Source organism: Narcine bancroftii, chromosome 1, assembly GCF_036971445.1.
Source record: "Narcine bancroftii isolate sNarBan1 chromosome 1, sNarBan1.hap1, whole genome shotgun sequence".
NCBI lineage: Eukaryota > Metazoa > Chordata > Chondrichthyes > Torpediniformes > Narcinidae > Narcine > Narcine bancroftii.
Genome location: NC_091469.1, coordinates 104,899,961 through 104,918,175, shown reverse-complemented (window position 1 = coordinate 104,918,175; position 18,215 = coordinate 104,899,961). Strand labels below are relative to the sequence as shown.

The 18,215-nt window shown below is 40.8% G+C and overlaps 1 protein-coding gene across 1 annotated transcript; it reads left to right on the top strand.

The window, feature by feature from the left end:
• The first annotated feature begins 5,339 nt into the window (after positions 1-5,339).
• On the top strand, positions 5,340-16,953 carry LOC138745438 (uncharacterized). Its single transcript, XM_069902840.1, has 5 exons — positions 5,340-5,423; positions 6,453-6,584; positions 7,686-7,875; positions 10,985-11,499; positions 16,891-16,953. Exons 1-5 carry the CDS (start codon positions 5,340-5,342, stop codon positions 16,927-16,929), a joined length of 960 nt encoding a protein of 319 aa, XP_069758941.1. The 3' UTR covers positions 16,930-16,953.
• The last annotated feature ends 1,262 nt before the right edge of the window (positions 16,954-18,215 follow it).

The following is an 18,215-nucleotide window of genomic DNA, read 5'->3' as shown; positions in this document are numbered from 1 at the left end:
TGGATCGTTCCCAAGTCAGCAGAAAAGTTTGGCAAACTTGTTCAGTCTGAACGATTTGTATGAATGTGGGCCCAATGATGTCAGACAATTGGCCAGACATTCCAAGCCAAACTTATGGAAAGCATAAGACTGACCCATAAGAGAAAAAAATCATTCAGTCTTTTTTTAAAGATTTGAGTTTCTGCATTTTTGTTTTCATTTCTAGAGTTATGGTGTTATGGATTAATTACTCCAACTGGATCTACTAAACCAACTTCCTCTATCGCCCTGAAGGACAAGGGTAGCAGATTAATTGTAAGCCACGCATGATTTTGGGTTGTAAAGATATTGCTGCCAGATCCTAATCCTGGAACCCCGACAGGAACCATGAGTACATCCATCTCTAGAGGGACAGTATCTCCCACTCAAGGGATGGGTCTGGCCAGTGTTAACACTGGGCAATGAAGACTTTGCTTCCTGAACACTTCTGAGTTTTATTTTATGGATTTTGGGCTGCTGATCACAAAAATCACTTTAAAAATTTTCTTATCATGTAATGTTTTTAGATGCAATCTATTTTTGTGATTTCCTGTCATAGTTTGTCTACTTCCAGCATGCGAAACCATGAAGTTCCACGTGTCATTGAAAATTAATTTTCTGCATTCACACTTGATGCAAAATCATTGAGGACCCCTTCCACTGTGCACACAGCATCTTTCAGCTGCTCCCGTCAGGGAAGAGATAGAGGAGGATCAAGTCAATTCAAGTCAAGTTCATTATCATCTAATTACATAAATACAACCCGACGAAAGAGTGTTCTCCGATAGATGATCGGTGCAAAACAGGCAGATCCACAACCAGACATAACCCACATACAGACGAACAATACATATGCAGTACAAGTATCCCATCGATACAAATAAATAAATAAATGTGGTTTCATGAATATAAGAGTACCAGATAGTTAATGTGAGCAGTTCCTTTGGTTGTTCAGCCTTCTCACTCCTCATGGGAAGAAGCTGTTCCTCAGCGTTGGTGATGCTGGTTCTAATACTCCTGCATCTCCTGACTGCAAATGAAATTCAGCAGTAAAACATTTTTAGGTGGTTGAACTAATGGAACGTGCCAGTGTCATTATACAATTAAACATGCTAAATTCAATAAAATTAATTTAATGTTTCTCCAACTTCCTACAAGAAACACCAAATCTGAAATTATCAGTGTGCTTATCATAATCCTTAATTTTGTTGCAGGAACAAAACCATTTGAAAGAAATTGTTGTCCAGTGTTATCATAACTCTAGAAATGAAAACAAAAATGCAGAAACTCAAATCTTTAAAAAAAGACTGAATGATTTTTTTTCTCTTATGGGTCAGTCTTATGCTTTCCATAAGTTTGGCTTGGAATGTCTGGCCAATTGTCTGACATCATTGGGCCCACATTCATACAAATCGTTCAGACTGAACAAGTTTGCCAAACTTTTCTGCTGACTTGGGAACGATCCACGGAAGTCCTGAATGTGGATTTCCAGACGAAGTATGTCCTTGTCACAAATGCGATTTGAACTAAAAATTCTGAGTCACCCTATTAGGCTTTCCAAAACCCGGAGGCATGCAGGAGACTTCCGACACTGGAATCTAAAATTAACACTATCTGCTGGAGAAAGTGAAGAGAACGGCCATGTTTTGAGCTGCAGCCCTTCATCTACATTCAATAACAGGTTTCCACTCGAAACATTGACCAGTCTTTTTCTCCTACTGATGCTGCTCGACCCTCCCGCAGATTGTGTTTAGATCCCGAAACATGGTTTTGAGGAAATAAAGGTAATGAAGCAGAAAATAATTGTAACTATAAAATAGATGTGGCCATAACCTGCACTCAGAATGAAGCAAGACAATATTAGGAAAAAAATTTCCCCAAGAAATTAGCTACAACTCTGCTAGTAAACTTTAATAATGCAATTTGACATAAATTAAATAATTCAGTGATATACATTTATTTTGAATTAACATAGAACACTGGCAATTATCCAGAGACTGAACATATAGTAGCACCTCTAGGGTCAGGAACAGTTTTGTTCCAACAGTTATCAGGCTCTAGAACCTCCCCATACTACCCTAGTGTTAAACTACTTTAGTAACACTAAAAGAGCAGTCGGAATAACTGAACCACCACTTTTGTTTCTTCCACTGACTGTAACTGTGAATATTTATGATCCATCTATCTTTTATATTTAGTATCTCTTTTGTGCTAGGATAATTTAATGTATTGCATTGTTTTTTTTTGACAGAATATGTATAAGACCATAGGAGAAGAAATAAGCTATTCAGCCCATCATGTCTGCCCTGCCATTTAATCATGAGCTGATCCATTTTCCCTCTCAAACCCCCCTTCTCCCCATAAATTTTGATGATCTGACTAATCAAGAGCCTATCCATCTCTGCCTTTCTTTCTTTTTTCAATCGTTTTATTAAAATTTTATAACATACTTGTACTGCATATGTATTGGACTTGATAGAGGTGTTTAAGATTTTAAAAGGGACAGACAGAGTAAACATGGATAGGCTTTTTCAATTAAGAGTGGGGGAGATTCAAACTAGAGGGCATGGTTTAAGATTGAAGGCGGAAAATTATAAGGGGAACATGAGGGGAAATTTCTTTACGCAGAGGGTGGTGGGGATGTGGAATGAGCTTCCGACAGATGTGGTTGAGGCAGGATCATTGGTTACATTTAAGGAAAGACTAGATAGTTACATGGATAGGAGAGGACTGGAGGGGTATGGACCGGGTGCTGGTCAGTGGGACTAGGAGGGTGGGGATTTGTTACGGCATGGACTAGTAGGGCCGAACTGGCCTGTTCTGTGCTGTAAGTGGTTATATGGTTATAAGGAGAATAGAAATAACACATTTAAAATGGTATATCCACATCTACATATTTTAAGTATCATATATAAATTCCAAAGAGTGAAAATGTGACATATTAGAAATAATTCTCCTAACAAAGAAAACAGAGATAAAGAAATAATTATCATATTATATATTTTTTAAAAACCCAACTAATCTACTATTTTTTTTAAAAAAAAACAACTGAGCGGCCTTTCCTGAGGATCTGTCAAATAGTTTAAAACAGCTCTGGTCCATATCCACTGATAACAAAAACAGCAAGAAAATCTCTGCCTTAAATATACCTAATAAAATGGCCTGCGCAACCACATGTGGCAACAAATTCCACAGATTCACAGACTCCATCTGGTGAAGGATATTCCTCTACATTTCTGTTCTAAGTGGACACCCTTTAATCCTGAGGTTGTGCCCTCTTGTCCTAGACTCTCCCACCATGGGAAACAACCTTTCTATATCTACTCTGTCCATGCCTTTCAACATTTCAACGAGTACAGACCAAGAGCTGTCAAACACTCCTCGTATGGTAACCCTTTCATTCCAGGAGTCAACCTTGTGAACTTTCTCTGAAGCCTCACCTTTAACCTATATCCTCTGGTTATCAATTCTCCTTCTCTGGGAAAAAAGATTCTGTGTTCACCCAAACTATTCCTCTTGTAATTTTGTACATCTAAACCTCAATCTGAGAGAGAGAGAGAAGGATCTGAATAATATTCCTTGTAATCGTTTAAATAATGTATTCAAATTTCAATAAAAATCTGTTGATTCCAGATTCACAGTCAGTGTCAAGCAACTTGATTGATTCCTGATAGTAAAAACATACAAATGCTGGAGGAATTCAGCATGTCTTGTAGCATCTATAGGAAGTAAAGATCTATAACTGACGTTCAGCAGACTTTCCTGTTTCACTCCATCTGGTTGTTTTCTGAGTTCAGTTTTCCCAGTCCATTTCCTCCACCACTCCATGACCACCCTGGATCTGCTGATCTCATTTCAACCACTCAAACCCATATCGGACTAATTGGGGAAAAAATTATCAACTTGGATTGCAAAGCAATCCTTCCAGCTGCAATTGTTCCATGCCTCTCTGGACATTCCCCGGGATACAAAAAAACCATAACAGTTATGTCATCCTTTGTATAGCCCACCAGATGCAACTTGAATGAGTCTACTTCCCCAATTTAAATAATGGAATATCAATTCACCCTGTGTGCAATCTCACAGGAAACTACTAATGTTCTCCAAATTAATTACTACATTAAAAGGAATGCTGCTCTGGCTTTATATAGAATCTTGCACAACCTCAGGATTCACTCAAAAAATTTTTAAACCAAATGGAAAAACACCTTAAGACCATAAAACTATCAGACACAAGACCAGAAATAGGCCATTCAGCACATCATATCTGCCCGGCCATTTAATCATGAGCTGATCCATTTTCCCCACTCAGCCCCACTGTGTGGCCTTCTCCACATAACCTTTGATGCCCTGGCTATTGAAGAACCATCAATCTCTGCCTTAAATACACCCAATGACCTAGCCTCCACAACTGCCTGTGGCAACAGACTCACTGCCCTCTGGCTGAAGAAATTCCTAAGCATCTCGTAAACAAAGGGACCGATGCGAGATGTGCTGACTTTCTCCAGCATTTGTGTGTTTTTGCTATCAGGAAACAACCAAGTTGCTTGACACTGAATGTGAATCTGGAATCCACAGATTTTTTTAATTGCATTTTGATTGCAATAAATTTGATTGCATTCTTTGAACAGTTATAAGGAACCTGCCCCCAAACCCCCACCCCCCCCCACCACCCCCCTTTCTCTCTCCATCTCCCTCTGTCAGTCTGAGGTGTACAAAACCAGGAGAGGAATAAATTACCAAAGGATAAATCAAAGAGAGAGTTAGCTTCTTCCTCTCGATTCCATCTTGTCAATCTTCATTATCTAGCCCATTTTATTCAATTTCTTTTTCACAAATCTCCAAACTCAGTCAAAGTGTTGGCATCTACCCATCAGCTTATTTGAATTATTCACATAAATTTAACAGGTGCATTGTTAAAAGGATTGCAAGAGCAAGTGAGCAACATCAAATTTCATTCTGCAGCACGTTAAGTTATTTTGAGCAAAGATTGCAAGTTATTTTCTGATCTTATCCAAAACATCCAGACATGACCCACACAGGTAACACACAGAGAAAGTGCCTACATTGATGCAATGCCTTTTAGGAATATCTGCCACAAAATTTAAATTCCAGAGTGTTTAAAAACATGTCACAACAATTCCCAGACCCATTAGTTAGAACCCTAAAAGTTCTACAGCACAGTACCACATAAATGTATAGCCCACCAGATGCAACTTGAATGAGTCTACTTCCCCAGCATGGGAAGTACATTGGATAAATTCAGCGTTGCAGAATTTAACGTGAAAAAATGAGTACTAATTGCCCCTATTGGGCGCATAATGTGGTTCAGTAAATCCATAAGACCAGAAGATACAGGAGCAGAAATAGGCCATTCAGTCCATCAAGTCTGCACCTCCATTCCAGTACGAGCTCATCCATTCTCCCAATCAGCCCCACTCCCTTGCCTTCTCCCCATAAACTCTTGACATTCTATCTAATTCAAGTCCCCTGTGAATTTAAGAAACTTTTCCTGGAGGCCACTGGACCTGTGCAGAGACTTCAGTGGGCCCACAGTGTATCATTGATATTGGATACATGTTCCTTTTACTGGAGCATTAATGCTACTCCTGCATAAGTTTAACGGCCCATCCATGTCTACTGTTCAAGAGTGCATCATTCCCAACTTACGCTAAGTTCCTGTTTTAGAGTGATAAAGCATGGTAAAAGATGGGTGCAGAAAATGATCAGGGACATAGTTTAACCTACCTCTGAGGCATACATTGGATAAAACAAATTCAGATATTATTTATTGTCATGTAATAAAACAGAAATGTAATATTTCACAAATTTTAATTTAGTATGCCATAAGGATAAATATTATTATCCATTAGCATGAGCATTGCCAGAGAAAGAGAAGCAAATGAAAGTCTCTCAGAGTAATCGAGTGTGCGTAGATCCATCTCCAGCCCTCCCACAGCCTTTGCAGCCTGATAAGACTCCAGTTCGGTTCAAACCACGGGGCAAGCCAAATCCATAACCAAACCACCAGCACTCAGGACCCTTCAGGAGCACTCCTCCCCTGAGCACATTATCGAATTTTGGTTCCGAGATCTGGTTCTAAATAGCTAGTCTCCAGCAGTCGGCAGCCTGGTGTGAATCAAGAGTTACATACTGAAAGATTGGGAGGTGCCTGCATCTGTCTGGCCAAATAAGGGTGGATAAATCCCTAGGGCCTGACAAGATATTCCCTTGGACCTCAAGAGAGGGTAGTGTAGAAAGTACAGAGGCTCTGGCAGAAATTTTTAAAATGTCCTTAGCCACAGGTGTGGTGCCAAAGGATTGGAGGGTAGCTCATGTTGATGCATTGTTTAAAAAAAAGCTTCCAAAACTAACCCAATAAATTATAGGTCAGTGGTAGGCTGTGTTTAACTAATCTTATAGAGATTTTCAAGGAAGTTACCAGGAAAGTTGATGAAAGAAATGCCATAGATGTTGTCTTCATCAACTTTAGTAAGGCCTTTGACAAGGTCACACATGGGAGATTAGTCAGAAAGGTTCTGACACTTGATATTTATGGTGAAGTAGTAAACTGGATTCGACATTAGCTATATTGGAAAAGCCAGAGAGTAGTGGTGAATGATTGCTTCTCAGTCTGGAGGCCTGTGACTAGTGGTGTGCCCCAGGGATCAGTGATGGGACTATTGTTGTTTGTCACCTATATCAATGATCTGGATGATAAATGTGGTAATTTGAATCAGATGGATTAGTGTTATCTACAAATAGTTTGGAGGTGTTGTAAACAATGAGGAAGGTTTCCAAAGCTTGGAGAGGAATCTTGACCAAGTGGAAAAATGGGCTGAAAAATGACAGATGGAATTTAATGCAGACAAGTGTGAAATGTTGCATTTTGGAAGGACAAACCAAGAAAGGACATACATGGTAAATGGTAGAGCACTGAGGAGTGCAATAGGAAAGACAGGTCTGGGAATACAGAAACACAATTCCCTGAAAGTGACATCACAGGTGGAATGGGTTGTAAAGAGATTTTTTGGCATATTGGCCTTAATAAATCTAAGTATTGAGTACAGGAGTTGGAATGTTATGGTGAAGTTGTATAAGACATTGTCGAGGCGAAATTTGGAGTATTGTGTGAAGTTTTGGTCATCAAACTATGGGAAAGATATGAATAAGATAGAAAGATATCAATAAGATAGAAAGATTTACAAGGATGTTGATGGGATTTCAGGAACTGAGTTAGGGGAAAGGTTAAATACATCAGGACTTTATTCCTTGGAGCATAGAAGAATAAGGGGAAGTTTGATAGAGGTTTACAAAATTATGAAAGGTATTAGCAGAGTAAATGCAAGAAGGCATTTTCCATTGAGTTCAGGTGAGATACAAATAAGGGGAATTGGGTCAAGGTGAAAGGGGAAAAGTTTAGGGGGAATTTCTTCACACAGAGAGTGATGGGAGTGTGGAACGAGCTGAAGTGGTGAATGAGGACTCATTTTTAATGTTAAAGAAAAATTTGGACAGGTACATGGATGGGAGGGGTATGGAGGATTATGGATTGGGTGTAGGTCAGTGAGACTAGGCAGAATAATAGTGCAGCACAGACTAGAAGGGCCAAAAGGCCTGTTTTCCCTGCTGTAACATCCTATGGTTCTATCTCTTAATGTCAGCAGATTGTTATGGACCATAGACTGACCTTTTGGACTGAGGACTGTCATCATAAAGGATGGAATTCTGCTGGGAACTCTGTGCGACTTGTGGTGCAATTGAGTCAAGCTGTGCAGACAGAGAAAGAGAGGAACATTCAGAATGACAGTTGGAGCCCCAGTTGGAGAGACATTTGGATCAGCAGAGACCAACCAGGTGAGCTGTGTGAAAGGCACATGCCTCACAAGATAATGAAGGGTTAAAAACCACAATTTGAAAACTGAGAGAAGCCGTCTAAGGAGTCCTTTTTTTTTTAAATCTTATTTATTAGTCATGATAAACCATACGATGAAAAAATATAGCTTGAGAAAAAACAGAATACGTACATGATATATTTTATGTAAATAATGCCCCCTACAACCCCCCACCCCCTACCTTAACCCACCCTTCCCTCCCCTCTCCCCTCTAAACTACCCCTAAAAAAGAAAAAGGAAAGAAAGAAAGAGGAGATCACATAACATAAAACTCATCAATTAGTTCCCATGATTCGGAACCACATCACTAATGTGCGGAAAGGAGATTAATAATTCAACCCCATATAATCCAAATACAGGCTCCAAGTTTTAAAAAAATTATTATTACATAAATTGGATGTTATCTTTTCCAATGGAATGCAAGATCTCATTTCCAAATGCCATCTCTGAATACTCAAATTATCTAATTTTTCCAAGTAATTGCCAAACATTTTCTAGCCACAGCTAATGCCAATCTCAAAAGAGCAATTTGAAATTTATTTAATTTCAACTCCAAACTCAATTTCTTAATATAACCCAACAAAAATAATAAAGGATCAAGTGGAACTTTTAATTTAAAAATAGGTAAGATTTCACGGTCTCACATAGCCAAGTAGAATGTAAGAAGGAGCCATCTTTCATATGACATCAAAAACATAAATCCAAGGAAATAAACTTATATTTGCATAATTTCTCTGGAGTTAAATATAATTGATGAAGAAAATTATAATGAACCAATCTCTATACCTTACATATACAATTTTTGTCATACTAATCTCATTTAGATTCACCCAATCATCTTGAGAAATAGATACAGCCAAATCTTTTTCCAATTTTAATCGAGATTTATAAACATCCGGCTTTAGCATTTTATTCCATAATAAAGCATTCATCTCAGATATGAATCCTTTCTTGCCACCTTCAGTCAGTAAAATTTCAAATTTAGACCACCATCTAGGTAACTGTAAAGTACACCCAAAATTATCCAACAATAAGGCTTTAATTTTATAATAAGAAAAAAAGAGTATTGGAAGATACAGGTACACAATCTTTTATCCGGACATCTAAAATCCAGAAAGCTCCAAAAACCATAATTTTTTTACTGCTGAAAAAGCAGCATGTCTAGGTTGGGTGGGGAGGAGACGGCAGCGTGGCTCAGGTGGGCGAGGGGGGGAGAAAGACGGCAGTGCGACTCGGGTGGGCAGGATAGATACTGCAGCTCAACTCGGGTGGGCAAGGGGGAGAGAGACGGCAGTGTGACTTGGGTGGGTGGGGGGAGAGAGACAACTGTGCAACTCAGGCGGGCAAGGAGGGGGAGAGAGGTGACAGTGCAACTCGGGCAGGTGGGGGAGAGAGACGGCAGCTTGACTTGGGTGGGCAAGGAGGGGGAGAGAGATGGCAGTGCAACTCAGGCAGGTGGGAGAGAGAGACGGCAACTCGACTCAGGTGGGCGAGGGGAGAGAGAGATGACAGCGCGACTCGGGCGGGCAAGGGGAGGAGAGAGATGGCAGCATGACTCAGGCAGGCGGGGGAGAGAGACGGCGGCGCAACTCGGGCAGGCGGGGAGAGAGATGGCGGCGTGACTTGGGCGGGCGGGGGAGAGAGATGGCAGTGCGACTTAGGTGGGCGGTGCTAAAGGAGAGACATCAGTGCAACTGGAATGGGGTGGATATGGCAGCACAATTCAGATGGGCTTATATTCTTCCAATTTAATGCCCTTTAATCCCACAACTTCAAAATTTGATTATTAAGTGTGAAAAGAAAAAGCTTATTTTGATACAAAGGGGTTTTATCTGAAATTTTACCTTGAGTACCCATAGCTTCATTTTTGAATACCATAAATCGATTAAGTGTTTCAACACAGGTAAATTAGTTTCTCAATAATTGATGATTCCATTTATAAATAAACTGATCCATCTTCTTCTCACCAATCTAAGATAATTCAATATTAGCCCATATCAAAGGTTTCTCCACTTCAAACATCCTATTAATAAATTTCAACTGTGCTGATTCCTAATAGTTTTGAAAATTATGGAGTTGCAAAGAAATTGCATGCTTACGGCAACAAAACATCAGTCATTTCTCTCTTAAATGTTCATTATGACGTCCTTTTGTTATTCAGTTGGAAGAACTGAATTTGGACATTAAGCTTTGGGATTGAATTCTGTGGACTGTGTTTTCAGACTGACCTGGGGTTTTTGGGGGATTTTCTCTTTTTGAATATTAGGTACAGACTGTCTGGGTTATTTTTTACATACACACTGTTTATGAAGATATGATGTCTGTATATTTGTTGTAGGATACTTATAGTGGGGTGAATTGGGTTAAGACATTATATTGTTAATAGTCATTAATAAATTTAGAGTTAAATTTTAACCCTTTTGAATTGCTGCTGGTTTGAGGCATAACAAGGTTGGGGTTCGTCCAAACAAATTTGTGAGCTTAGAGGTCAATTGATTTGTGATCAGTCGTGTGAATCTGAATCAACCTGGATCTTGGTGTTGAGGAAATTCCAGTCTGGTCTAGGATGTTCCATGGTAAAAAATAATTAAAAGCTAGTGTGTGTGTGAAATCAGCACCAACAAATATACAGCCATGGATATAGAGGGGTTTTTAGCATTACCCTCTCCTGAGAATTTGAAAAAGGCTAAAAAGCACGAATTGGTGACCATTGCCAAATTGACAATTGTTTCAGTAGAACCACAAATGAAAAAGATGGAGAATGGTGGGGGGGGGGGGGGGGGGGAAATGGCAAAATACAACATAGAAACAGGAAGGTCAGAGAAGAAGTGTTAGAACAGTTTCCAAAGATTAAAAATTTTGAGAAAATACATTTGGAATTAAAGAGATTAGAATTGGATGCAGCCGAGATTCAAAAGAGATTGGAAATGGAACTGAGGGTATTAGAACTAGAGGCAGAGGAGAAAATTAGGCTTATATGAAGGTGCTTCATGAGTCAATGACTTCATCCAGATGCCACCAGAGGAAGGTAAATACATGGGTCTAAAGAACCTCCTCATTAACACTTACAGGCTATAACAGGCACAAACGGGTCAGCAACCTCCTTCACTTAGATGACCTAGGGGACAGGACACCATCCGCCCTCATGGATGAGATGCTCACCTTGGAAGAAGGACACAAGCCCTGTCTTATATTCGAGCAGGCGTTCCTCATATTTGGCTGCTACTGTCCAACATGGATTTCAGCGATGCACGCAAGGTCACGGCATGGGCAGACGTCTTTTACTGCTCCAAATGTGAGCCTGCAGCCACAGTCAACCATGTTAAAAGGCTGCTGCCCAAGCCAACACCCATGGCCAGTCCAACACGTGAGCAGGAACCTCCCCGCCCACAAACTGAAAAGCCTGACCCAAAATGGAGCTTCTACCATCAACGGTGGGGAGCAGGAGCACGCAGGTACCGCCAGCCGTACTCATTTCTGGGGAACAACAGAGCCTGTCACCGTTAGTGGACAAAGCGGCTGGCCAAGCCAACAGTCTATCCACATCTGGGACAGGATCTCGGGCCACATTGACACAAGTGCAGAGGTAAGCATCATTGCTGCTACGTCACTCAAGACATGCACGAGACCTCACAGCCCCGTCCTGCATGCAGACAGGAACACTGCCATTAAAACTTTTGGCAAGAAGCACAACCCTATATGATTCTGCAGTTCACATTGGTATCCATGGACAAGCCTCTTCTGGGAGTAGATTTCCTGTGGCACACAGTCTACTGGTAGATTTCCAGGGCAAACAATTGGTCCACTCAGAGACCTTCCTTCCAGCCAGTACTCTTTGTCATGTCCCACAAACCAGTCACCCAGCTTGCCTCTGTGGAGATGTCATGCAGCCAGTACAGCCGCCTCCTTCCCAGTTATCCCTCCATCCTGTGCACCCATTTCACCATTGCCATGCCCAAGCACAGGTTACAGCACCACATAGCAACCACAAACCCGTCAGTGCATTCTCAAGCCTGATGTCTGGCCCCTGACAAACTTTACCCCACAAGGGAAGAGTTTAAATGCATGGAAGAACTCAGACAAATCCCCTGCTCCTGGTGGGATGCATCCCAGGGTACTGAAGGAAATGGCAGAAGTTATAATCGATTCATTGGTAATCATTTACCGAAATTCTCTGGATTCTGGGAAGATCCTGGCAGATTGGAAGACAGCACTTTTTAAGAAGGGATGTAGGAAGAAGATGGGTAACTACCGGCTAGATAGCTTAAGGTCTGTAGTTGGAAAAATGCCTGAAGCTGTCATAAAGGATGAAATAGCGAGACATTTAGAACGAAGGGTTCCATCAGGCAGACGCAGATAGATTCCGAAAGGGTAGGTCTTGTTTGACAAACTTGCTGGAGTTCTTTGAGGATATAATGGGTGCAGTAGATAGAAGGGAACAGGTTGATGTTGTATATTTGGAATTCCAGAAGGCATTTGATAAAGTACTGCACAAGAGACTTATCAGTAAGATACAGATGAATGGAGTCGGGGGAAGTATATTGGCCTAGATTGAGGATTGGTTAACTGACAGAAGGCAGAGAGTCGGGATAAATAGGTATTTTCTTGATTGGCCCCAGACAGTGGTAAGTGGGGTATCGCAGGGGGCGGTGCTGGGCCCACAGCTGTTCACCATTTACAGTGATGATTTGGAAGAGGGGACAGAGTGTAGTGTAGCTAAGTTTGCGGATGATAATAAATTGAGTGGAAAAGCAAATTGTACAAAGGATGTGGAGAGGCTGCAGAAGGATATAGATAAGTTGGGTGAGTCAGCAAAGGTCTGATAGATGGAGTACAACATTAGTAAATGTGAGGTCAAGCACTTTGGTAGAAAAAGCAGAAGAGCAGATTATTATTTAAATGGTGAAAACTGCAGCATGCTGTAGACCAGAAAGACTTGGGAGTGCTTGTGCATGAATCGCAAAAAGTTGGGTTGCAGATACAACAGGTTATTAAGAAGGCAAATGGAATGTTGTCCTTCATTGCTAGATGAATTGAATTCAAGAGCAGAGAGGATATGCTGCAACTATATAAGGTGAGGCTGAACCTGGAGAATTGTGTGAAGTTCTGACCTCCATACTTGAGGAAGAATATACTGGCCTTGGAGGCAGTCCAGAGGAGGTTCACCAGGTTGATCCTGGAGATGAGGGGATTGACCTATGAGGAGAAACTAAATCACCTTGGATTATACTCACTCGAATTTAGAAGAATGAGAGGAGATCTTATAAAAACATATAAAATTATGAAAAGGATAGACAAGATAGAGGCAGGAAAATTGTTTTCACTGGATGGTGAAATCAAAACTAGGGGACACAGCCTCAAGATTCATGGGATTAGATTTAAGATGGAAATGAGGAAAAACTTTTTGTTCCCAGAGAGCAGTGAATCTGTGGAATTCTTAAACAAAAGTTCCTTTTAATTATCTTTAAACATGAAAATAGAATCAAACTTTAACTTATCACTATTGACTTTCTGAACCTAACTTAATCCCCTTCTAATTCTAAGTGCATGTGTATGTAATGTGTAAGTTCAGAAAAGTTATTTGGTTCATAGTCCAATGTCACTTCTCATTCCTCCAAGTTCACTGGTTATACTATGCATTCTTATACTTTGCACAGAATGTAACATTTATAAAGTTCACCATGCTTTGGTGTTTGAAAGGTAAATGGTTACTGCTCAGGAAGGTTCTTGTCAGTTTTCAGAGAGAGATTTGTTGTTCCAGGACATCCACAAATGATTTACTTCCATCAGCCACTTCAGTGTCTTGCCAAAGAAACTTGCCCACTCAGGGTTCTCCAGATGATAACCTCTTTCTTTTAGGTCACCACAGAGTTCCTTTTTGATTCACTTATTCCAAGTGAAAAATTAGACAGCCAGTCCTCTCCTCTTGCATGAACCACAAGGGCTTTGACAAGGCTGAATCAAGAACTCACAACCCATCTTCCAAATGGGGTTTTCCACAAGCTTGCCAGCTTGTCCTTTTCCAGTCCCAGCTGCTGTTGCTGACTGTAACACTGTAGAACTGATCTCTATTTCTCTCTCTCTCTCTCTCTCTCTCTCTCTCTCTCGCTCTCTCTCTATCGCTCTCTCTCTATCGCTCTCTCTCTGTAGGGGTTTTTACATAGATAAGCCACCTTATTGCTCAACTCATGACCTATCTTATATTCCACCCCTGGGCTTTGGTGCTGAAGTGGTGGAGCAAGGGGCATGGATTCATTCAAGTTCTGGAACACTTGGACCATTTCTGGGACAGATGTGACCTGTGCAGAAAGAATGGGTTGCACATGGAGAGACAGGGTCTGATTAGGAACACTCAACACAGATTGGTGCGTGAAAGCTAATGTTTGACTAATTTTTTTTGAAGAGGTGACTAGGAATGTTGATGAGGGGAAAGCAGTGGATGTTGTCTATAAGGACTTCAGTAAAGCCTTCGATAAGGTTCCGCATGGAAGGTTAGTTAGGAAGGTTCAGTCATTAAGTATTAATTTTGAGATAGTCAAATGGATTAAACAGTGGCTGGAAGGGAGATGCCAGAGAGTCGTAGTAGATAACTGTTTGCCAGGCTGGAGGCCAGTGAAAAGCAGAGTACCTCAGGGATCTGTATGGGGTCCTTTGCTGTTTGTCATATACATTAATGATCTGAATGATGGGCTGGTAAATTGGATTAGTAAATATGCAGATGATACTAAAATAGGTGGAAATGTAGATAATGAAGAAAGTTTCCTAAGATTGCAGAGGGATTTAGACGTAAATATGCAGATGATACTAAAATAGGTGGAAATGTGGACAATGAAGAAAGTTTCCTAAGATTGCAGAGGGATTTGACTGTTAAGAAGCGTGGGCTGAAAGATGGCAGATGGAGTTTAATCTGATAAGTGTGAAATGCTTCATTTTGGTTGGAATGATCAAAACAGGACATTCATAGTAAATGGGAGGGCACTGAGGAATGCAGTGGAGCAGAAAGATCTAGGAATAACGGTGCATCATTGGTAGAATCTCATGTGGATTGGGTAGTGAAGAAGACTTTTAGTATGCTGGCCTTTATAAATCAAAGCATAGAATACAGGAGTTGGGAAATGATGTTGAGACTGATCAAGGCATTGGTGAGGCCAAATTTATAGAGTACTGTAGGATATCAACAAGGTAGAGAGAGCGCAGGGAAGATTTACAAAAATGTCACCTGGGTTTCAGAATCTAGATTACAAAGAAAGATTGAGCAGATTAGGTCTTTATTCTTTGGAGCATAGAATATTGAGAGGGGATTTGATAGAGGTATTTAAGATTATGAGATGGATTGATAGAGTTGATGTGGATAGGCTTTGTACCTTGAAAGTAGGAGAAATAGAAACAAGAGGTCATGAGTTAAGAGTTAAGGGGCAAAAGTTTAGAAGTAACATGAGGGGGAAGTTCTTTACTCAAAGAGTGGTGGCTGTGTGGAATGAGTTTCCAGGAGAAGTAGTGGGGGCAGGGTCAATTCTTTATAAGGAAAAATTGGATAGGTATATGGATGAGAAGGGAATGGAGGTTTATGGGCAGGGTACAGGAATGTTGGACTAGAGGTGCGGACTACAAGGGCCAAATTGGCCTGCTTCCTTGCTGGTTATATGTTATAAGTAAGATTTCCAAGGAATCCACCTGATAATATGCTGTTAGTTCATGAATATGCAGCTGCTTGATGTACCAATAATTAACAAGGGAAGGGCTTCGATGAACTGTGTTGCTCAGTGGATGAGCTAATGGCAATTACCTGTGATTGAAATCATTTGCAGATATTAATTGATGTTGTCAAGGGCCTAGGGTCAATTAGGAATACAGCACTGCAGCTAACGAGCTCTCCCATTCCATCATTAGGGAAAAGTATTTGAAGGTCTGATTCCCAGAGTGGAGTGCTGAAGGAATGGTTATCTGAAAGGGAGTCAGGCTAGTGTGTCAGAGATTACAGAAACTGTTGTGATTTGGGGTCACAACTAAGATCTTAGTCCATTCCCAAGATCTTAGTTCAGCTGCGCCCTCTCTTCTCCTTTCCCCAGTCAGGACATTTAACGAAGCAGATCATTGGAATGACGCTGACTAAGAGCCCCCATGACTCATTTAATTTCGCCAGGGAATTGGAGCTACTAGTGAAATCTGCAAAGAAGAAAGAAACATCTTCCTGGATTTTACTGTTGATTAATGAAGAGCTCCAGGATAGCAGCGAGACATTAGAATCATTGCTATTCATCTCTGACCACTTTAATAATGTAGATGTATTCCCACAGATCCTGCACAGCTGAAACCAAGATGCTTAATAAGTTTTAAATGTTTAAATTTAGATGTACAGCACTGTAACAGGCCCTTCTGGCCCATGAGCTCATGCTGCCCAAATACACCAATTGACCTATTAACCCAGTACATCTTTGGAGGGTGGGAGGAAACTGAAGCACCCGGAGGAAACCTACGCAGTTCACGCTGAGTGCGTACAAACTCCTTATGGACAGAATCAGAATTTATTGTCATGAACATATCACAAAATTCATTACTTTGTGCCAGCATAAGAGGTGAAAAATGGCTATGAATTACATTTTTAAAAATAAAATAAATAATTTAGTATAAAAGAGGGTAAAGTGAAACAGTGTCTATGGTTCATTTTCCATTCATAAATCTGATGCCAGAGGGATAGAAGCTGTTTTTGTACCATTGGACGCTTGTCTTCAGGCTCCTGTACCTCCTTCCTGAGAAGAGGGCACACCCTGGGTTGTGAAGGCCCTTGAGGATAAAGGTTGCTATCTTGAGATACCGCGTCTTGTAGCTGTCCTTACGGAGTGAAAGCTGGTGCCCATAGAGACTTTTACACAGCCACTTCATTCAAGGATATTTGCAGCTCTTTTATGCTATGCCTGCTGTCTAAAAAGCACCTCCATGGAATGTTGGGGTCATTCAAGTCCTGGCTTTTTTCCAGCAGCAGGCACACTGTCAACCCCGGATGCTGTCTGTGTGAAAGGGCAATCCAGGACCAACCCTGGTAAGGATGTGTTTGTTTACCGTTTTTTTTTAGTGTATTTACAGGTAAGCATTTAAAACTTGGACAAAACATGCAAGTAGGACAACAGGGAAAAGGTTGTTAATAATAATACTGCTATCCCGCTCTCTTCTGGCTGCCTGCAATTATACAGCAAAGGTTAAAGGCAGAATCGATCTGGCTGGCAGTGAGTAGATCACTAGGGAATACCTGACTGGCAGACACTTGGGGGTTTAGCTCATCTCGGATGTCCAGGCATGCTCCCATAAATGCAGAAGTCTGAAATGAGCTGTTGATGAAATGGCTGGAGCTGGAGATGAAATGAGCTGGTGGTGAAATAGAGATCCAACCTCTGCTGGACTCATCATTTTGTTAGATGAATGAAGCACTGATGTGTTGCTGGGAGAAGAAAGAGATGATTTAATTCATAAGTACATAATTTATGACAGATGTGGGGATGTTGTTGGTCTTTTAAAATAGGCTTGATCATTCATGAATAAGATAAAAAGTATGTCTCGCGACTGAATCTGGAACTCTACAGCAGGAGGGTATAAATGCTCAGTTACTGAATGATTTCAAGACAGTCACTGACAGACCTTCAGATATTAAGGGAGAGTAGATTCGTGTTAGGGAGTGGTATTGTGATAAAAGAGTAGCCCCCACTCTGATCCCACCGTCCTGCTCTCAGCTGTTCCCAAGTGTCTCTCGTCACCTTGTGCTGTGAGCAAGCTGGTCTTTGGGTTTGTCCTCAGTTTGAAGTCTGAAGCCCACCACCATGCCCCTCCCCCAACAGCCCACCACAAGCCCCCAACAATAGGTAGTGGTGATTAGTAAAGGATTACTTAAGGTGGTATGTGAGTGGAAAGAAAAGTTTGAAAACCACTGTTTTAATCGTACCTAATTTACTCGTTATGTAAATGGTTTCATAACTCCAAAGTAATGGGCCAATGACAACATTTTTCAAGCAAAATATTTCAGTAACAATTGGGTCTAGAGCAATGGTTCTCAACTTTTTCCCCCCATTTACATACCACCTTAAGTTTTCTTTGGCTTGGCTTCGCGGACGAAGATTTATGGTAATCCCTTACTAATCACAGAGCACATAAGGATTACTTTAGGTGGTATGTAAGTGGAAAGGAAAAGGTTGAGAACCACTTCTATAGATCAATACTTGAAGTAGGTATTCCCATGCTCTTTTATAAATCATGCACGTTTTATTAAATTGTGCACGTGTTTTATTCCCACTATGATTTTCCCACACTCTT